We start from the raw sequence: 22,435 nt of genomic DNA, 5'->3' as shown, positions 1-22,435 counted from the left end.
GCCACTTCATCAAAAGAAATCAATGGGGGTGGGCAAGTGATGGGGAGGGGACATCGATAGGCCAGCTGACCTAAACCAACCAAAGGGACATTCCAGAGCAGCTGATGCCACACTCAGCAATAAACAGGGGGGCTCCCGTGGGGCAGGGGGCTGTTCCTCCTCAACAACCACTACGTGTTTTGATGCCCTGCTTCCCAGGACATGGCTGAACATCGCTCGTTGATGGGAAGTAGAGAATATTTCCTTTTCCTTCTCTCTGCGCTTCCCCGCGGCCTTATTGTTTCTTTTGTTTCTTTTTCTCCCCATTCCCCTGCCCTTTAATTCAACCATTCTCATCTCCAGCCTCTTTGTGCTGTATTTTCTCTCCCAATTTAATAATAGCCACTCTTCTGGGTTCGCAATAAGTGAACTAATTTTAATTCCTACCTCGCTTTTTTAATTATTTTAAAACAGCATCAGCAAGGTCTGTGCGACACCAGAACACCCTTATATAACACCCAAAGAATTGCCATCTCCCTTTGGTGATTTGTACCACCGTGCCTGCTGTTTGTCATCATCGCACCATGCCCTGCTGAGATAGCTTGGCTTTGTCTTGCTGCCCTCCTTGTAGTTACGAGAAGGCTGCCCTGAGGCTCCTCTGCAGTCTGACCAAACATCTTTGCCTCAGCCCCTCCTCACTGAGCAAGGGCCCCAACCCCTGAGCATTGTGAAATTGCCTACAATGCATTTCTAAGGATCTCCCTAATGGGTTTTTGAAGACAAGATTGAAATTCTTCCTCCGTGGAAAGGAACCCATGATGGAGCAAAACACAAGTTTTCATACAAGCATGTTGGACGTGCTTATGGTTTATCTCATTTCTCTGTCTCAGAGAATTGCTTGTTCGGCTAACAATTTGACCTCTTTGAAAGCGTTTGTCCTGACCGTCTCTCAGTTGTTTGCCAATGCCTCCTGCTGGCCACTGGCTGCCGCTGTTTGTCTAGGTAAAGAACAGCTTGTTGCACACGCACCGTCAGTTTTAAGCGGCTCTGGCAAAGACGTGCATGCCTGATGTAGCTTTGCATATTTAAGAAGAGATAAAAGTGTAGCTTCCACTCAAGTGAAAAATCTCATCTGCACTCAGCCTTTCCTATGTGAGTTCAGAACCTCTCACCAAGGAGGGCCGAGATGCTGAAGTTGCTGAAGTTGTGTGACTTTCTCCGTTTCCTCACGGCAACATTTAGCCATGATGCTAACTAAAATACAAAATGTGAAATCTTGGATAATTAGGGACTCCGCCTGCGGCATATCACAACAGTGTCATGGTCAGATGTGTCTCGGTGAGACAACCTGAAAGCCTCATGCTTGAATGTAGTGCGTGTTCTTGCAGCAGGGACACCTGGACGAGGACCGCGTGACAGAGCTTTCCGTGTTTCACAACCAGAGCAGGGAGAGTATATCGGAATTAATATCAGAGGTAAGAAATACATGTTGTTAATTTGTTGTAATTAAGCATGCTGATACAGTAAGTAACCTTAGCGTATTGGCAGCCTCATGGTCCCTTATTCTCAGGCGTGAGTTTTGCTGTGCTTTTCCAACCTACGGAATCCCCACAGAATTTCAGATCTGTCAGTACAGCTCTGAAGCTCAAATTTGCCTTTTCTTTTTCCTCCTTTCATTGTGTTTCCTAAACTTTATTGATATTTTCTACCATGCTGATATCCTTATGAATTTCTGAAAGGCAAAATAGACTCGCCCTAAAGATGTCTGGATGAACAACAGATTTCATGCACTGGCTGAACTCCGTGCTTTGAAATGTTCTGATAGCGGAGGGAAAACTTTCAGTGCATCGCTCAGCCAGGCTATAAAATAAGCGTGGGGGAATTACTTTTCACAAACTTTGAAAGAAGTGAATCAGTTCCTGTCCCATTGGAATAAAAATGTCAAAAGCTGAGCTGACTAGCTGTAGAGGAATTGTACCAATGTGTTAGTGGTGATATTCTAACCTGGTAGAAGAGACTTACAAGATGAGGTGGACTCCGGCCTTAATGTGAAGCTGAAAATTGTCCTTTGAAATTTATTTTTTTTTTATTCTACTGTATAGAATGAAGACTTGGGATCAAATCTTTCACATAACTGTAGCAGAAACAGACTTTTAAAGTATGTGTTCTACTTAAAATGGATAAATTTTGGAGTAAACATTGTTGTTTGTTTGCTTGTTTTTGTTTGTTTGTTTGTTTGTTTTTCAGTTACAGGAAATACAGGAAATAATCTGAATAATCTGCTCACAGGAGGAAACAGCTTGTCCAATTAAGTTTTGGCATTTACACCGTTCTTTACTAGGGGACTTCTATTGCCTTATAACTTATTCAGGCTAATGGTATTATGCTGCAAACCTGGCAAGCATTTTTCTTGCAGTCCTCATAGCAGTTGTGATACTGAAAATCACACCAAATGTTGATTAAAAAAATTTTTCTTGTTGTACTCCCAGTCAACTTGCTAGCAGGCAGCCTGGGAAGAGGAAAGAACTCGACTCCGTGTATGCACTACGCAGAAACAACTAAAACATTGGTCTGTTATCAGCACTACTTCCATTAAAAATCTAAACATAGCACCACATGAGCTACTATGGACAAAATTAAATCTATCACAACCAATCCAGCACATACAGGAACAATGGTGGTCTGTCAAACCTTCCTGGCCCTGAGTTGACCATGAGGGTAATAATTTAAAAAAGTAGGTGATGAGGTGATTCCTGCACCTGTTTGAGCCTCTGGTGTGGGTATAATAAGGGATTGGCCCCAGTATTAGCAATGACAGTGAAAGGTGAATTAACAAAATATTTGGTGGAGAGGGAAACTGTTAAAAAAATCCATTCCCCTTTTAATTCTCCAGTACGGCCAGTTACAAGTGTTAAGGACATGATGGCTTACAGTAAACTACAGAAAGTTGAATGCAGCTACTAAACCATTGACTGTCACAGCACCCAGTCTGTCTGACATACCTAATCTGCTTAATACAGCAGGATTTCAAGGATGGCTGTCGTTGGTGTTCGAGATATCTTTTGGTCACATTACCATGGCAGGGACAAGACAAATTTGCTTTTACTTTGGAAGTAATAGAGCATTTTTTGCTCATTTACCCCAGAGGTTTAAGCACAGACCTGCACCAACACATGCTGAATTGGCTAAGACATTAGAAGAAGTAAGGTTACCTGCTGGAATCACATTAATTCGATAGGGAGATATTGAGTGGGGGCAGTGATGAGCAGCAAGTACAAGAAGGAATGGGCTTCCTCATAGACAGACATATGCCAGCAGTACTCGTATTTGCTACCCACTCTCACAACTGCATCTGTGGTTCAAGAATTAAATTGCCAGTGCAGGGCCCAGAGGCAGACAGGACTGTTCTTTATTGACACAAATTGTTAAAACATTTCTAACAAGGTTTAACAAGAGCAAGGGTAGAGTCCTGCACCTGGGAAGGAACAACCACATGTATCAGTACAGGCTGGGGGATGACCTGCTGGAGAGGAGCTCTGAGGAGAAGGACCTGGGGGTCCTGGTGGACGACAGGTTGACCATGAGCCAGCACTGTGCCCTCGTGGCCAAGAGGGCCCATGGGATCATGACGTGCATGAAAAGGAGAGTGGCCAGCAGGGCAGGGGAGGTGATCCTCCCTCTCTACTCAGCCCTGGTCAGGCCTCACCTGGAGTACTGTGTCCAGTTCTGGGCTCCCCGGGACAAAAAAGACAGGGATCTCCTGGGAAGAGTCCGGCGGAGGGCAAGGAAGATGATAAAGGGCCTGGAGCATCTTCCCTATGAGGAAAGGCTGAGAGACCTGGGTCTGGTCAGCCTGGGGAAAAGAAGACTGAGGGAGGGATCCTATTTATGTTTATAACATGGCCAACCTCTCTTCAGTGGTTTGTGAGGACTGGACAAGTGGCAATGGCCACAAAATGGAGCCCAGGCAGTTCCACATGAGTATACAAAAGAACTTCTTCATGGTGCAGGTGACGGAGCACTGGGACAGGCTGCCCAGGGAGGTTGTGGAGTCTCCTTCTCTGGAGATATTCAAGGCCCATCTGGATGCCTCCCTGGGCAGCCTGCTCTGAGGAACCTGCTTTGGCAGGGGGCTTGGACCCGATGACCTCTTCAGGTCCCTTCCAACCCCTTCAATTCTGTGATTCTGTGAGAAGAAAAAGATCGGGCTACCAGGCTAGCAGGTCTGTATCTGAGATCTCAAATTGTACCTTCATCCTGATGTTGGTGATGCTCCTGCGGAGAGGTTACCAGCACCACCACCGAGGACCTTCTTTTCCATTGTCAGTTCTTATTGCAGAGATATCTGAGCCTGTTGTCCTTTACTAGAGATCTGCTCTTTCTGCAGGGTGAGAAACTCTTTTGGTAGTTGTTCTGCTCTGGTCATCTGCCTTGGTCATCCTAGAGTTTCCAGCATTCCTTGGGTGGTTTTGTCCTTCAGCCGTGGTACACATGGACCCAGGAACTTACTTCTGTGCCACAGGAGTGGTTAGAAACGCTTGGAACGGACCAGCCCACCGTGATGACAGAGCGTATTTTCATTTGAACTCCTTTGCAAGGACTCCTTTAAGGCTGGCAGGAATCTCGTGGAGCTGTGGCAAGTCCTGTACCTGTGGAATAACAACCCCAGGCACCTGGACATGCTATGGGCACCCTGCTGGAGAGCAGCCTGGCAGAAAATGACCTGAGGTTCCTGGTGGACACCACGTTGAACATAAGCCAGCAACGTGCCCATGCAGCAAGGAAGGCTGATGGCTGGCGAAGCCCTGTGTGAAGCTGGAGAGCTGGGTCCTTTTCTGGGCTTCCATGTACTAGACAGATGTGAGTGTAGCGGAGAGAGTCCAACCAAGATGATCTCTGCTATTTATCAGAAGAAAGGCTGAGAGTGCCCAGGCTGTTCAGCCTGGAGAAGCGGAAGATCAGGGAGATCTCATCAATGTCTATAAACACCTGAAGGGAGGGTGAAGAGAAGACAAGAGCCAGGCTCTTCTCAGTGGTGTCACAAGAGGCAGTGGGCACAATCTGGAGCATGGGAGGCTCCCCCTGAGCACAAGGCAGCGCTTCTGTGCTGCGTGGGAGACAGAACACAGGCACAGGCTGCCCAGAGAGGTGGCGGAGATCTCTTTGGAGATCTCCAAAAGCCTCCTGGTCGTGGTGCCCGGCACCCTGCGCTGTGTGGCAGCTGCAGCAGGCGGCCTCCTGCGGTGCTTCCAGCCGCAGCCTGGCCAGAGGCGCGGCCGTACCGTGCTCTGGGCTTCCCTGCTGAGAGAGGGACTCAGTCCTGACAACAGGTGCTCAGCGAGCAGCTGCTGTGCTGCCCCACGCCTTCCTTAGGGCAGTGCTCACACCCTAAGCCCCTGCTTTGGGGCCGGGCTTCTCCGCCCCCCCGCGGCTTCCATGAGCGGCGGCGGCGCGCTCCGCCCCGCATCCCGCTCGGCTTCGCTTCTTTCTCTTTCACTTTCGCTTTCCGACTGGGTCCTGCTCCCTCTCGGTGTCCCCGTCCTGCCTCGGGCTCTCTCGGTGCCAGCCTCCTGCCTCGGTGCCGGCAGCGCGGAGCGGGGGCTGGGGTCCCGGGGCTGCTATGAGGCGGCGGGCGCAGGGCGGCCTCGTTGCCTCCTCCCTGCGCTAGGTGCAAAATGGCAGCGCCTCGCCCAGCCGCCCCCATGGTGCCCGTGGTGCTGGGCTTGGCCGTGGTGGCCTCTTCCATCGGCGGTGGCCTTGGCGGGGACAGCAGCGCACCGTTTCCCTGGGACAAGGTGAGGCTACCTGAGCACGTCGTCCCGCTGCACTACCAGCTCCTCGTCCACCCGAACCTCACCACGCAGACCTTCACGGGGACAGCTGCCATAGAGCTGACCGTCACCCGTCAAACCAGCGCCGTTATCCTGCACAGCAAGCGTCTGCACGTGGCCAGGGCGGCCATCGGGGCGCAGGAGGCGAGGGTGCTGGAGCAGCAGGCGCTGGAGCAGGTGGCACTGCTCGCCGCCGAGCCGCTGCGGGCCGGCCACAACTACACCGTCACCATCCAGTACACTGCCAACCTCTCCGACTCCTTCCATGGCTTCTACAAAAGCACCTACAGGACCCAGGCAGGAGAACTCCGGTAATCCTCTTCTTTTTCATTAGTAGAAATGTCATTGTAGATACCACATGTAACTGGTTTTAGAATTTGTTGTCGGCTGCTTTGTAATTTCTCTTTGAAATTATCCGTGGCTGAGGTTCCTTTCACACACAAAGCCACACGAGACTGTATATATAATGGGATATCGCAGAGATTGCCATTCTTTCAGGTAGCCGTGGGGTTCTTGGCTGTAGCCTTAGCAGGCCTTAATCCACCGACACGTCCAGCCGTCCTGCAGTGATGTGAGAGGAAGAGTCCGGGGACTCGCTGGGCTCTGACAAGTTGTCTCTTATTGCAGAACCCCTTATCAGGGGGGTTGGTCAAGAAGCTTTATGTATCCACTTCTGTTCCCCACCACAGATTGAGAAATGGTAATTCTTAGCATGCCAAAGATTTTGAAAGTACTTAAATTATCTCATAAATGTGAAATTACTTGATTTTCACACAAGGTGGTGAACACTGTGCATATGAAGGTATGTGGACTAAAGGTTTTCTCTTTTTTCCTTAGAGTGCTCGCAGCAACGCATTTTGAGCCAACATTTGCAAGAACAGCCTTCCCGTGTTTCGATGAACCAGCTTTCAAAGCCAGATTTTCAGTTAAGATTAGGAGGGAACCAAAGCACCTTGCGCTGTCCAATATGCCCCTTGTAGGTGGATACATTCAATGTTGTGCTGTTGCTTGATGACCTTTAAAAAAGAAAGTAAAAGGAGAAGAGAATATCTAGGAAGTTGCTGTTCATGGGAATATTGAGCTAAAGATTATGTCAGTTCTTTTCTGAGAGTAAATGATTGCTGGTAGTGTTGATACACAGTTATAAAGGAATGCAACAGATGTTGCATCCTAGGGGTTCCTGTTCTCTGCAGTGGTTTGAGAACAATGTAATCTCGCTAACCTTTATTTTACTCATAAAGTGCTTTCAGTCTTTGTCTTAGATTTTAAGAATTAATATTAAAATGTATCTGAATACAGACACAATATTATTCAGGACCTTATATATATAATATATATATATATATATAAAAATATATATTAATATATATCAATATATATTATATCTATATATATTATTACATTATTATTATATTATATACATTATATTATTATATTATATATTTTATATATGTATTATTATAATATATATTATTATATATTATATATATTATTATATTATATATTATATTATATATAATGTATTAATTATTTCATATATATATATATATATATATAAATATATATATATTAAACAACAACAAAAAAAGGTTATTTTGGCCTTCAAAAAATGTCTGTGAAAGTGGAGTATGTGTAATACCTACAAATATGGTTTGCAGTTACAAAGATGTAGGCGTATGTAGGGTGGGTCACATGTCATACATTTGGTCTTACTCTGTGCATAAGAGATTCTTCACAAATTCTTCTGCATTGTTGATTCGTGATTTGCCAGGAAACTAACCCTTATAAATGAGGGAACAACGCCTCCCCATACACCAAGTACATTTCAAAAAAATGAAGTCTTTTGGAAGTTGGTTAAAAACAAACTAACAAACAAAACAGTTCTTGCATTGAAAAGTGGATAAAATAATGAATGAATTGTGGGTGCCAGTATTAGTATTCCAATGTGGCTAAATATACTCCAAGTGTAAGTTAGTTACCTGAGGCGAATCAAAAGGGAAAACTCTAACAGGCGACTCATTTTGTCTTGAAATAGATATCTGAGAGAGCTGAGTCATTGTTTGGAGTAGTTTATTTCTCTCATGTGTAACAAGTGATGTTTAGATTTAGACAACTTCTGATCAACTCAAGTGTGATCTTAATTAGATCGATGTGCTGGCAGACACTGAGGAAAATTAAAGCTTTTGAATGAGTATCTTTATCTAGTTTTAGCAATGTTGAAGTAACACTTACGAGTGAAACTACCTGTATGTTTCTGTTTTCTTTGTGTGGGGACAGGCTGGCACAGGGTTGACTTCTTTCCAACTTGTCTTTAAAATTGTCTTAGTGAAACTGAAAAGAAACACATTGATTTTTGGTGCCAAAGTCCTTAGAGGTACTACCGGATGATGAGCTGTGCTTGTCTTTTTTTAGATGAAGACTGTGAATATAAATTCATGGCTTGTTGAAGACCATTTTGATACCAGTGTCAAGATGAGTACCTACCTCGTGGCCTTTATTGTTTCCGATTTCAAGTCCATCAGCAAAATATCCAGTCATGGAGTTAATGTAACTATTCTGATTTTCTAAGAGCTTATTTTATAAGAAAATCTATATGGAAACATATAGTGTACTTTCAAGCTAAATTGTTGGATTTATACATTGTGAAGTTTGACATGAACGAGAGGAGAGAAAAACGTTGACTTTGTAATTGGATTATTAGTTTGCATTAAGACTAATTTTACTAATTCCAAACGTTTTTGGTAATATGCTTTCTTTTTATATACTTACGTTCATTGGTAATATTGTTTCAAGTAGGACTGTTTGATTAAAAGGAAATTAAATATAGTTTTATTGGAGAATCAGGAATAAAATAGAACAGTGGTAGTTAAACAGCTCTGTCTTGGTAGGGTATGGAAGGTATAGATGTCCTTTTACAGGCATGGTGGTTCTGGAGGATAAAGTAAAATTCTCATTTCTAATTTTGCACATATCAGTATCTGTATTTTTTAAAAGTAACTTTTGTATGAAAGCTGTTAGGTATGTGCTCTTCTGTCACTTTTCATGACCACTCACGTACCTATGTTAAAGAACAAATTCTGTAAACTTTTGATGCTGGCATTTAAATACTGCCTGCTTGTTTACTGTAGATTTCTGTATACACGGTACCAGAGAAGATCCACCAAGCTGATTATGCCCTGGATGCGGCAGTAAAACTTTTAGACTTTTATGAGGATTACTTCAGCATTTCATATCCCTTACCTAAACAAGGTAAGTGTTACCTAATTTAATGTATTCAAGAATAGCATTAAGAATAGAGAGTAAAATTGCATAAAATCAATGAGTTAGGTAAGACTGGGACAATTTTGGCTCCCATGTTTTTAAACTGTCTGCTTCGTGTAACTTAAGAGTATGTTGAAAAGCTTCCATGAGAACGGAAAATCCTTCTATAGAGGACTTTTTAAAGGTATGTTTTTGCTGTTACATTTAGGAGAAGCCTTAAAGAAGGTGTGATGTGGGAGCTGTTGTGAAGTGGGATGAGCAGGTGACTGGGTTCTTTACTGGGTCAAACAATCCTAGCAGTTTATTAATGCTTCCCTCCCCCCCTCCTCCTTCCTCCCCCCTCCACCAGATTTAGCAGCTATTCCTGATTTCCAGTCTGGTGCTATGGAAAACTGGGGATTGACCACATATCGGGAATCCGCATTGTTGTATGACCCTGATAAATCCTCAGCATCTTCTAGACTTTGGATTACTATGGTAATAGCCCACGAACTGGCTCATCAGGTGAGATTTAGGAGCAACAATAAAGGATCAGAAGGGACCCACAAAGTGGTCACAGCTGTGTGGATGGAGAGATATTTGAGAATATAGACTGAAAAGAGCTGTTTCAGTTTGAGGGTGTTCATCCGTGAATCACGCGACTGTTCCCAATAAAGTCTCGTTGGGCTTCATAGACATGCAGGGCTGTAACCAAAATCTGTATAGTTCAGTAGCTGTAGTGCTCTGGGGACTTTGCACCATTGCTAACCCTTGAAATTAATTGCAAGCCGTGAATATAGGTAAAAAAGTTAAGAATCGTTACAGGTTTATGCGTGGCTCTCCTATCAAACCTGGTTTATTTATAAAGTTTCATGGAATTGTAATGGAAACCCATGCTGTAGAGTATTACCATTAAAATAAGAAACGAAATAGAAAGAGGCCAGAGTAAGCTGCATTACTACAAAAATGTGCCTTAAATGTCAGTGACATGCTATAAATTCAATTTCATATCAGTCAGTAGCAGCTTTTGTGAAAAACCGTGTAATTAAATTAAAATTGTTGTTGCTGTTGTTTCAGTGGTTTGGCAACCTAGTTACCATGGAGTGGTGGAATGACCTGTGGTTAAATGAAGGGTTTGCAAAATTCATGGAGTTTGTGTCGGTCAACATTACCCATCCAGAACTGAAAGTTGTAAGCAGCATTTACTGTATTTTTATTTTATATTTGCATTCTAAGTCCACTAATTTGTAAGGGTGAAGGCCAAGCATGTTTGTGCTGTGAAATAGTTTTTGCTTTCCCTTTGAAAGAACTGTCTGATCTTAACTCGAAGGGTAAGAATATTGATTTTATTGTATCTAATTACTTCAAAAACTGGTGATGGAAGTTAATGATTGCAATCAAAGTATATTCTCTTTTCAAAAGCTATTTAGACTTCGGAAAGTATAAAGGCATTGCTAGTTAGTCAAGGGAGGTGATTGTCCCGCTCTACTCTGCGCTGGTGTGGCCTCACCTCGAGCACTGTGTGCAGTTCTGGGCACCGCAGTGCAAAAAGGATGCAAAACTGTTGGAGAGTGTCCAGAGGAGGGCTACAAAGATGGCGAAGGGCCTAGAGGGGAAGACGTATGAGGAGAGGCTGAGGGCACTGGGCCTGTTCAGCCTGGAGAAGAGGAGGCTGAGGGGGGACCTCATCGCGGTCTACAGCTTCCTCACAAGGGGGAGTGCAGAGGCAGGCACCGACCTATTCTCTGTAATCACCAGTGATAGGACCTGCAGAAATGGTGTCAAGCTGTGGCAGGAGAGGTTCAGGCTCGACAACAGGAAGAGGTTCTTCACCGAGAGGGTAGTTGCACACCTGAACAGGCTTCCCAGGGAAGTAGTCACAGCACCAAGCCTGTCGGAGTTGAAGAAGCGATTGGACTGTGCTCTTAGTCATGTGGTCTGACTTTTTGGGAAGACCTGTGCGGTGCCAGGAGTTGGACTTGATGATCCTTATGGGTCCCTTCCAACTCGGGGTATTCTATGATTCTATGAAATTATATATTTTTTTTCCCTCATGTACAGTCAGACTTAAATCCTAACGAAGACCCCCAAATCCTTCCGCTAGCTTTAGCACACGTTCAATATATGAAACTTTGCAAGTATGACTAGTTCAAAGTACTGAAACGAACAGTGCGCTGGGAAGATCTATGCAGAAACTTGCCATAAAACTGCAGTGGAAAAATAATGAAGGAATTCATCATTTGCTTTTTTTTTTTTTTTTTTTTTTTTTCCTTTGGTTTGTTTTGTGGTTACTAACCATTCATTTTGTCATCAAACTTTTGGAACGTGTGCATGTCTTTTTGGAGTTATTTTTAAGTCTCACTAGCTGGAGTATTAAAGTTGGTTTAGAAGGGTAGAGGCAGTTTGCCTCTCTATATTCCTTCCCTTCCCTTCCCTTCCCTTCCCTTCCCTTCCCTTCCCTTCCCTTCCCTTCCCTTCCCTTCCCTTCCCTTCCCTTCCCTTCCCTTCCCTTCCCTTCCCTTCCCTTCCCTTCCCTTCCCTTCCCTTCCCTTCCCTTCCCTTCCCTTCCCTTCCCTTCCCTTCCCTTCCCTTCCAGGCTCTGGAATGAAACCGAAGATATGTTTGGCTTTCCTTATGGGATTTCAACATCATGTAGAATGGACTGAAATATGAACTAATAGGAATTCAGTAGTCACTAAGCAAACTTTGGTAGTAATAATCATTTTTGTCTCCTATTAGGAAGATTATTTCTTATCAAACTGTTTTGATGCCATGGAAGTGGATGCATTAAATTCATCACATCCTGTGTCTACTCCTGTGGAAGATCCAGCTCAAATTTTAGAAATGTTTGATGATGTTTCTTATGTGAAGGTAAAATCTGTAACTGATTTCATTCTCAGTTGTACTGATTGTACTATACGTCTGCATTGTACTGATTTCAGTCAGTCCTTTATACAAAACATCCCTGAACCGTGGTGTTAATATACTTTTTAATGTTGTTTTGATCTTTATATTCTATCTCAATCGTAGTCCAAAACTCCTGCATGTAGTTCAAATTGTGGTTTCCTGTTCCATCTATAAAAAGAGGAGGTTTTTGCCCCTTCTTATCTATTGTGTATCAATTGAAACATTAAAACATTATTTTAGGTGCTTAAACCAACCAGCGTTTTTCATTGGAGCCTGCTCTATATAGTAATTGAAAAAATAATAGCATATTTTACTCAATCCAAAATATATTTAAGGAAATAAGGAAATCCAAATTACTGTTTAAATATATATAAAACCCAAATATTTCTCATCAGACAGACATACAAAATTGAACTGCTGTTTAGGTTAGCCTGCTGAAAATTTTCTGAAAGAAGCATCTTGCTGTCTAGGGAGTGGTTTTGTAAACATTTTGTCACACTTTTTTTCAGGGATCCTGTATATTAAATATGTTGAAGGACTACCTGACTGATGATGTTTTTAAAGCTGGACTTGTGCAGTACCTGCAGAAGTACAGCTATCAGAACACAAAAAATGAAGATTTGTGGAACAGTATGACAAATGCAAGTATTTCTTATTCTCTTTTTTTTTTTTTTTTTTTTTTTTTACTTTTTTTTTCCCCCCAAATTTCATAGCTTTTTGTGAATAGTGTGTTTTTGTAGTATATTAATGAGGCTTGTGACCAATACTTATGGTAATGATATCAAAAACAGATGACCAAAACTTTCTTCTACAGATCTGTCCCACAGTAGGTACTGATAAAAGTGAACAACAAGGTGATGGCTTTTGCAGAAGGAACCAACAGTCATCTTCAAATGCAGTAAGCATCTAGTTTTTTACTCATCAGTATTTGAAAGTTTGGTATTTATCTGAGTCCTCTCATGTTACTATACTGTGCTGTGGCATCGGTTTGTGTACAGACAGAAATCCTACCTCTGTGCCTAGGACTGACCGGAAAACAGCACTATTTAAAGAGATGTCACTAACTATGTAAAAGTGTCCCGAAAAAGAACAGCCAGAGTTGTCATTGATATCCCATGTTCCAATCGAAACTTAACTATGCTGAGGTTACAAATTTACAGCAGTTTTTATGAAGTTCTTAGCTACTAAATTCATTGTCTATGCACTCCATCTTCCTCCTCTTCTTACGTATCTTCTTTTTCCCTCACCAACAAACAGCACTGGACTAAAGGAGAGACTCTTGATGTGAAGGCGATGATGAACACTTGGACACTGCAAAAAGGTTTTCCCCTGGTAACTGTCACAGTGAGAGGAAAGAATGTCCACCTGCAGCAGGAGCACTACATGAAGGGAACAGATTCCCATTCATCCACCGGGTAAAGAAAATGGGAAAATCTCAGCCCACAAACCATAATACTCACCTATGGCAAACACAGATATACAATAATAGCTTTCACTGTTGTTTCTTAAGGAATGCTCCTTGAACTGATTGGATGTGAGTCTTTCTCTGTGCAGATCAAGACAGTACTACCACTGCAGTAGTTACAGGTGGCTACACCTGGTGTGCCTGACCAAGTTACTGGTAGCTGTACAGCTACGGTGGCTGGGCACCTAGGTGAGCTGTGTGAACTCGCACTGGAACACGCCAGTGGAACTAGGCTGAAGGTCCATATTGTTGTAGCTTTGCTGTTAATGATCTCCCAGGCAAATTAAATCAGGGCTAGTTAGGTGCATGTGGTTCTGCACCAAAACAGAGACGTGAGTGCAGGTCATTGCTCTCATCCTGCAGGTAAAAGATACTCATCAGCTGTTAGACTGGGCCAGGTTGGAGAAGCTTTTGCAGAGTTCTTTCATTAAATTTCTGTTTTGCATTAGGTACTTGTGGCACATTCCACTAACCTACATTACGAGTAAAGCTGACACTGTGCAAAGATTTTTGATGACAACTAAAACAGGTAATTTATTTGATTAATTATAGGTGATGAATTTATTCAAAGTTTTTCTGTAAGCTTTTTAGCTTTCCAGGTGTTTTTTGCTGAATTGACAACTTCAGCTACTAGTACAAGATAAATGATTTTTTGTCATCTCAATTGCATTGCTATAATAATCTCTTAGTATATTCAGGATTCATGTTATAGTTTTATTTAAATCTCTGAAATTAGACTATTATTGGGTATAATATTAGAGTGATTTTGAACCACTAATAAAAAGGAATTATATTTTTGTTTATAGATGTCATTATTCTTCCGGAAGAGGTTGAATGGATCAAATTCAATGCGTACATGAATGGTTATTACATTGTGCACTATGAAGATGATGGATGGGATCATCTGATCAACCTTTTGAAAGAGAACCATACAGCGATTAGCAACAATGACAGAGCAAGTCTCATTAACAACATATTCCAGCTTGTAAGGTAAGGCATTCTGTGCAAGTCAAAAACAATACAAACTGCATTCATGAGTTTATACCACTAAAGTTGATTACATATACATTTTTCATTATATCATTCAAATAGGAGCATGTTCTTCTCTTGCTTACAGCAATGTAAACCCGGGATTTCTCATTTGCAGTGGCCTTATCCAAGTATATTTAATGAAACAGACAAGAAGACATAATAATCCTCATGGTCTGTGAAGTGTTTGAAACAGGATGTAACTCACTATTTGAGTCTTGTTTTTAAAAGTGAGATTTGGAGTGAAGTTCTCAGTGAAATTCTGCATTTGCTGTGTTAACTTAGTGTCACATGGTTTTTAATTGTAACTTCTGAGTTCAACTTTCACAGGGAAGTGGCAAAAACATGTGTACTATTGATGATAATGACCTGTTTACTGTGGTAATGAGGTCTTTCTCATGAGATTATTAGAATTACAAGAAATACTAAGAAACTGAGTCCACATCCTATTTGCAAGTTAAGGTTTTCTTTAAGATAAGGTAATTCTTCTTAATGTGTTGTCACTAATTCTCAGTAGCGTGTATTTAACTAGTAACACTTTTACACCATGAAGACATTGAGAGTGTAAACATGGCACACCTTTGGTTAAGTGAAAAATATGGGTTAACAGATGGAGCTGTCAGAGCTTATAGCATTACTGTATTTTTTTTGTAAGGTATTTTTTCTGCTGCTAACATTGGGCTAATGAATGCATACAAAATGGAGCATATATCTGTTTTTGATAAAACTTTATTTTTCTTTGAAAGTTTTCTTCATATAATTTTCTGCTAAAATTTTAGCTTCTGAGGAAGCTCAGTCGATGTAGACACTTAGTGTCTGGATTACAACTGTTCTTCTAAGTACCCGAAATGGTCATCAGCACATCTTCATGCAACCTATTAAATCTCTCAGTCAAGATTTTGCAAATGAGCTAATGCTAGGAGAGCGTTTATGTGGAAATACTGATGTTCTCTAGTACTGTCAAATCTTCGTCCTGTCCTGCATCACAGGTAGCTGTGCTTTCTCTCTCAAGTTCAAGAAAGGGGAGCATGGAAGCAATATTATGACTTCCCTGGTCCAGTTGGTGAGCAAAAAGGCAATTGAGTAGGTGGTAGGGCATACAATCTCTTACTCTGTAATTCAGCAGAGGTTTTTAGACTGTTTTCCAGTAGGCATTCCAGGATGAGATGTTGCAAAAAGACCTGCTATATTCAGTGTTGAATATATATATGACATATATCTCAGTTGAACTGTATCTTGTTGAACTGAAAAAAAAAAAAACAACAAAAACAACAAGATGTCCCTTGCACTTGCATCAGATAAAGGTTACAGTCAAAGGTGGCAAAATTACAGCCCCAGGTAGGGTTGCTCAGTGAGCTCAGTTCAGCGTACAACAGAGAGCTATGGCACTCAATACATGCCTAATTTCTGATGTGGACAATACAGCAAAGCCAACCTTTAAGCAGGGACCAGAGGAAGAAGACCAGTCAAGCTTTGACTAGTAGCTTTGACTGAAGAGCTTCCTTTTAATGTGAGGAGCAGGGAGAAACATACTCACTTAGAAACCTGAAAGTCAGAGATAGAAGATGGCAGAAAACACCAGAGGATGATCAGAAGCTAAATTCTTAGCACGACATTTCACAGATGAAAAACAGAACAGATTTGAAAGGGGAGTAAAAATAGGTCATGCTCAATACAGACATGCTAGTGGAAAGATGCTGGTGTAAAGTGATGGAGTAGGGTAGTGTTTTTGCTCCTGGGAAGACACTGTTTCTATTTGTCAATTAGAAACAAGGCTCTTACAGTAATAAAAATGTGATGTGATTATAGCCATGATTAGTCTTAGTTCTGTGGATGTTATTACAAAAAAATGTGTCTTAGAGGTGTTTGCAAACAAAACTGGAACAGGTGTGTATACTGAGAGAAGCAAAGAGAACCAAAGAACTGAATGCATTAATTGCTGATCTTACAGCACTCCAGAAAAAAAGGTGGTAAGGAGAGCTGGAAGACAATCACGTGAATCTGAGGTGGCAGCTCAAAAAGAGATGCCAGCAGGGCTAGTCAGCTTTTTTATCTGGACAGTAGAAGAAAGGTTTTTATAGTTCAAAGTTTGAAGGGAAAAGGGGAGCCTGAAGAAAGATTGCTTAGAGAAGAAAAGAAGAAGGGACAATTAGAGATGCAAATTGCATTAAACTTGGTTCCTTTTAAGATGGGTGACTTGTATTTTGAAGAAGAGAAAAGTGAATAAGGACAAAATAAGAATGCATATGGGGAGATAGCATGGGCAGAAAGAAGCAGAAAAAATGTTTCACAGAAGGATAAAAAAATTACCAAGATAAAGTGAAATAAGTCCTCTTGCATTTTCTCTATTTTTTCTTGTAATAAATAATTGAGGTACATCCTGGAAGACACAGAAGGCTTGAGCTGTTAGTTAAAGTGAAGAACCAGCTGGGATTATAGCTGTGAGGTTTTACTACAAGAGATTAAGTACCTGCACATCAAGCTAGAAAGGTGTTACAAGGGAAATATGTTCAGTGATTGGATTTCTTCTGTATGTGCTAAATAGAGAAAAGTGAGGAGACAGCAAGAGAGAGACAGTGCTTTGATGACCATGGGACAGGGGAGAAAGTGGGTCTTACTGATAACATTCCCTTACAGTCCATTTCTTAGTTCAAAGACTAGATATTATGTTTCATAGCTTATGTTATTTGCTCAGCTGCATTTGACTTCTAAAAACAAAGTTAAAAAACTGTGTCTTGGATTTTGCTTTTGTTTTGTAAGCTTAATTGCAACTTCTTTTATCCCCTTCTTCTCTTTAGAATAAAAAAAATTCCAATTTCTAAAGCTTTAGATTTGACTTTATACCTGAAACGGGAAACACAAATCATGCCTGTACTCCAAGGTATGAATGAGTTGGTTCCTATATACAAGCTGATGGAGAAGCGGGATATGGATGATACAGAAAAACAGTTAAAGGTAACATTTTAAGTATCTAGAGTTTCGTAACTCTGCCTGCACCTTGTAAAAAGCGCTTTATATATAATTTTTATTGTCTTATTTTAGGAATATATAGTCAATTTATTTAAAGACCTAATTGACAAGCAGCTTTGGAGTGATGACGGCTCAGTGTCTGAAAGAATGCTTCGGCAGTCCCTGCTGCTCTTCGCATGTGTGCGCAGATACCAGCCATGTGTGGACAAAGCAGAGGAGTATTTTCTGAAATGGCAGAAATCCAATGGAACCTTGAGGTCTGTTTTGGAAATAACTTTTTCTTGTAGTGTCTTTTCTGATACTTTAATTATAGGAAAGTTAATTTACAGAAAGAGATGAAATGGAGTCCTCTTAGCAATCTGAAGTTTAGTCTTTTTAGTTCTGTATCTCATACTTTAACTCATCACTTCCTTCCCGTGCTGGTGAACATTATATACCCAAGCTAGCACGTATGTCATGTAGTACTCCCCAGCTTGTCTTCTCAGATACGTGAAAAAATTCTTGGAAAAATTCTTTTTAGAAAAGTGAAAATTACATATAAATATATTCCCTTCTGTATCTGTCTGGAGACTGCTCTATAAAAATAGGTAGCTGCTGTTCATGACATCTGTGTAATTTGTGCTTCTCAATATGACATAAGAACTCTCTCTAAAATACCCTCCAAAACATCTCTGAGAGACTGTTCTGGGCAGGCCATAGAAGACTATGTTGGTATCCATCGTCTATCTTAAATACGAGATAGATGGGAAAGGAATATACAAAATAAGTGAGGAAAAAAAAAATAAAGGAATGAGTGAAATATTTCTGGAAATCATTTCCAGGTCAGGAACACTGTTGTGATACAGCCTGATATATTTAACTGTTTCCCAGCAAGAAGGATCACTAATACCCATGAAGGACTAGTATTTCTTAAGAAACTGTCTATTATGTGAGTTGATGTATGATGGTGTTGAGGTTATATTTCTGCAAACATTCCTAAATATGACATGGAGAGTAACTTGGTGTTCAATTTGTTGTAGTTTGCCAGCTGATGTGAAGACAGCAGTGTATGCTGTTGGAGCACAAACATCTGAAGGTTGGGATTTCCTCCTTAGTAAATACAGACAGCACTCATTCAGCATAGATAAAAGTAGAATTGAATTAGCTCTCAGCTTCACCAGAAATAAGGATAAACTTCAGTGGTGAGTAGTGTGTTACACAAGAAGAGAATTGTGTTTTGGGGTGAATAACCACATACTGACACAGGAACTAGTATCATTCGGTCTTGTTACATACGTGTTGAATTTCAGGATTTATAAAATGCATTACAGATTTTATACACTAAGAGCAAGTGGCTGCAGCATTTCATTTAAGGGTTTTAGTGCCAGGAGTCAATGTGCTCAGCATTGCAGCAGCAAATTGGGATGAAATATAAACCTACCCAGATACCTTGTCTTTGCTTGACAGACACTTCGTTGTTTACCTTTTTAGTTATTTTGGTTATAGGTGTATATACTCTTTCTTACAAAAATGTGTTTTCTCACTTTTGAGAAAATTGAGTGCTACTGAAGTTTTCAGATATTCAAACCTTCAAAGCTTGCATTCTGTAAACCTGCTTTCTGCCTTCTGGTGGGGGTTATGAACTACTCTCTCTATGGAACTCACTCTCATTTAGCTTGTAGCTATGTAGCTGTTTCATAATGTTATTTTTTGTATTTGCTGCTCTTTGGACATGTTAGTCAGGAGTTTGCAAGGACTGAATATTCCACTGACAGTGTAGAACAAATTTATTTCCTACAAGGGATTAGAGAGGTTCCTATTAAGTTGGAAACTTTTGAATAGAACCAAAATGTAGACTGTTCTTATAATTTATATTCAGCATGCAGGTCTATTAAATAGTTGTAATTGAAATGAAATGAAATGAAAGTAATAGGAATGGGAAGGATGGATATACATTGTAAAAAATTGGAAGTAACCCAACAGTGTTGGGACCTTTAGAAATGCAAACTTTATAAAACAGTAGAAAATACTAAGCAAGTAATCATTTGTCATTTTTATCTTTATCTACTGGTCTAAACAACTTCCATATGTATTATTAATTCTTAGGTTACTGGATCAAGGTCTCCGTGGTGACATCATAAAAACTCAGGATCTTCCACACATTATTGTGTATGTTGCCAAAAACCCATCTGGCTATCATCTTGCGTGGACGTTTTTAAAGGAAAACTGGGAGAAATTAGTAGAAAAGTAAGGAACTTGCATTGTTTCACTGCTGCCTGTACCCAATTATACTTTTACATGCTATTTTCTACCAAACTGTATGTTTTCTAAGTGTAGGTTATTCTTTTTGACAGATTTGAACTTGGTTCGAGTTCCATAGCAACCATTGTCACTGGAGTGACGAATCAGTACTCGACTAGGCTACAGCTTGCACAGGTAAGCCATTCAGATTAGCTGTTCTGGTTTTAAAAACTAGTTGTAGTTTAACTGAAACAAAACTCTGGTTTAAATTTTAACATCTTAAAAGCATGACTAGTTATGAAGTATAAGAATAATATCCTGTGTTTTCCTTGAGCTTAACTCCTTGAGGCAGAGCATTAAGCCAGTAGAAAGGAGAAAGATGTTTAAGCAGTGGACTTGGATGCAGAGTATTCATGTATGTATGTGTATGTAATGTTCGTGGCTCTCTTCTGGAGTGTACTGAGGAAAAATAAGAGCAAAAGCAGGTCTTCTCACCAAGTGGTCTGAAGGGCAGTGATAAGGATAGTGTGCTCTATGTCTGCTGCTCCAGGGAGAATTCTCCATGTTTCTGGATGTCAACATATGATAATCATTTTGTCCACCTATTCCACTTCTGTCAGTGTCAAACAAACAAACAAAACCAAGACTGGCCAGTGTGCAGATTCAAAGTCCTAAAATGGGATCCCCGACCATTTTTTTGGAAGCTGAAATCCAGATTTCCTGGTTTGGGTCAAAACACAGGCAGAAATTATATGACCATATTAAGTACAAAATGAAATATAAGGAGCAGTGCATTCTTTTGTACTTCATTCTCACCACTTGTTTTAAATCCAAATGGACTCTGACAGTGTGTCAATAGAATGCTATAGCAGTGCCACAGGCTGCAGGCACATTTCTGTGCCCTACCTAGAATATCTGTGCATCTCTCTGGGGGATCTGCAGGACTTATGACATAAGAGTCTCTGCAAACACACTGGCAGACAGACAGCAAGTATAAGGAGAGAGACAATCCAGCAATTCTTTTCCATGTATCCTACTTGTACCTTTTGTGTACTTTGTACAACTATTTGCATCTTGCATCCCGTGTATATCAGCAGGGACAGTTTCAGTTCACAGCCTGAGACATTACTTGAACTGCCAGTGAAGGTGTGTTACCAACGGAGCAGCCAAGAGGCAGAGTAGGGGATGCATTTTCTTCTCTGGGGAAGTCTATACACAGACAGACACTGCTGTCCATGTGGTTGTTGAATGAGCAAGAACCAGACAGATTCCCCTGCACAACAGTTTGTCACTTCCTGCAGCTGCTTTTTTGTAATCTGATGTTAAATGTAATCTTCATCAGTTTGTGAGATTGAGTCAGTATCTTTTTGAAGGTTTTGAAATTTTGAAGATAATTTCTCATGTCAGGTGGTGATGTCAGGTCATTTATCGTGCTACTCTTTAAGAGACACTGCTGCCTCTTCATCAGCTGTCCTTCCACATTTTTTTATTCAACAGGTGAAAGAATTCTTCAGTTCTCTGGAGGAAAAAAGTGCACAGCTTCGTTGCATCCAACAAGCTATTGAAACCATTGAGGACAATATACAATGGATGGATAAAAATTTTGAGGATATCAAAACATGGCTGCAAAAGAATCACCTATGAATTAGGATAATTTATTTTTGTCAAAAACAATTGTAAGGCACTGAAAATTCATAGGAGTAGCAGCAGAACAATTTTAAGTTAGTTTCTCTAGAAGCGCGCTAGGTCTGCACTATTCTTCTTGCTGTCGACTGAAAATATTGTTGTATTTTTAGGTAATGTTAAGGAAATGAGCATACATTTTGTGTGCAGAAAAATCTCAATCTTATTTTAGACGATTAATCAGTTAATTTTAGCTGGAAATTTTGCTTTTAATTATTCCTTTTACACCTGATTTGAAGCGCAACAGCTACCATAGTTACTCACTGATGTTTAAGAGGAGAGATAGTCATTTGTAATGAGCGTTATTTCTTATCTCTAAGGATTGTAAGCTAATTACTGCGAGAACTGATGAATATTATATGCTAAGAAGATGTTATTATGTGCTTATGTTACTTAAGAAATGAGCTGAAGTTTTGGAGTTTGTTTTTTTTTTTTTTTAATTTTATTTTATTTTAAAGACCCACTAGTGAATGAATTTCTTCTCTGCTCACCTAATAAAATTCCTCAGTTCCAGTACTAGTATTAAAAAAAGAAAATCCAACTATTACTGTAATTGCCTAAAACACTTGATTTCTTTGCCTTGACAAACATAGCCTCGATGTGATTTATTAGTTTTTATTTTCTCTGCTGTTTCCTTACTGGCTGAAGCAGCCAGCAACTGTAACAAAGACTGAGACTTAAGGAAAAAAAAAAAAAGCATGAGGTGGAATAATCATAACCTTTCAATTGTGCCTTGTTCCCTTTTCTCTCTGCTAGAAATAATATCTCATTCTGAGAGCTCAGAAAGGCTTTTGAATTCTACTATTGAAGGACAAAAGTTCTGTCACAGCATTGTAGGAAAAAAAGTTTCCCTCTGCTTTCTCTAGCCATTTACATATAAGGAATCTTGTACCTCATAGCACATTAAGGAAATGCATTCTGAAAAGGCTGTGTACCCTGTTTACCAAAATTTAGGAATTTTTCAGATTGACTTTCAAGTTTTGCATTCTAATGAACAGCTGATGTTTAGTTCTTGTCATACAATGACAGTGAAACTTTGCAAAGCTACTATAGTACTGCACTGTTGTGTGATGTAGTAGACAGGTACACAGCTTGACTAAAATGTAATTTC

The 22,435-nt window shown here is 40.6% G+C and overlaps 1 protein-coding gene across 1 annotated transcript; it reads left to right on the top strand.

Moving 5' to 3' along the window:
* The first annotated feature begins 5,667 nt into the window (after positions 1 to 5,667).
* Positions 5,668 to 21,770, top strand: ERAP1 (endoplasmic reticulum aminopeptidase 1). The gene is made up of 18 exons (XM_032205402.1): positions 5,668 to 6,121; positions 6,648 to 6,786; positions 8,223 to 8,357; positions 8,939 to 9,059; positions 9,421 to 9,575; positions 10,128 to 10,241; positions 11,790 to 11,921; positions 12,467 to 12,598; positions 12,772 to 12,855; positions 13,215 to 13,372; positions 13,872 to 13,951; positions 14,229 to 14,412; positions 17,250 to 17,406; positions 17,494 to 17,678; positions 18,441 to 18,602; positions 19,507 to 19,647; positions 19,755 to 19,836; positions 21,139 to 21,770. Exons 1-18 carry the CDS (start codon positions 5,682 to 5,684, stop codon positions 21,283 to 21,285), a joined length of 2,748 nt encoding a protein of 915 aa, XP_032061293.1. The 5' UTR covers positions 5,668 to 5,681; the 3' UTR covers positions 21,286 to 21,770.
* The last annotated feature ends 665 nt before the right edge of the window (positions 21,771 to 22,435 follow it).

This window comes from Aythya fuligula, chromosome Z (assembly GCF_009819795.1).
Source record: "Aythya fuligula isolate bAytFul2 chromosome Z, bAytFul2.pri, whole genome shotgun sequence".
Taxonomy (NCBI): Eukaryota; Metazoa; Chordata; class Aves; order Anseriformes; family Anatidae; genus Aythya; species Aythya fuligula.
Note: the sequence above shows the minus strand (reverse complement) of the source record. Positions and strands in the feature narration are given on the sequence as shown.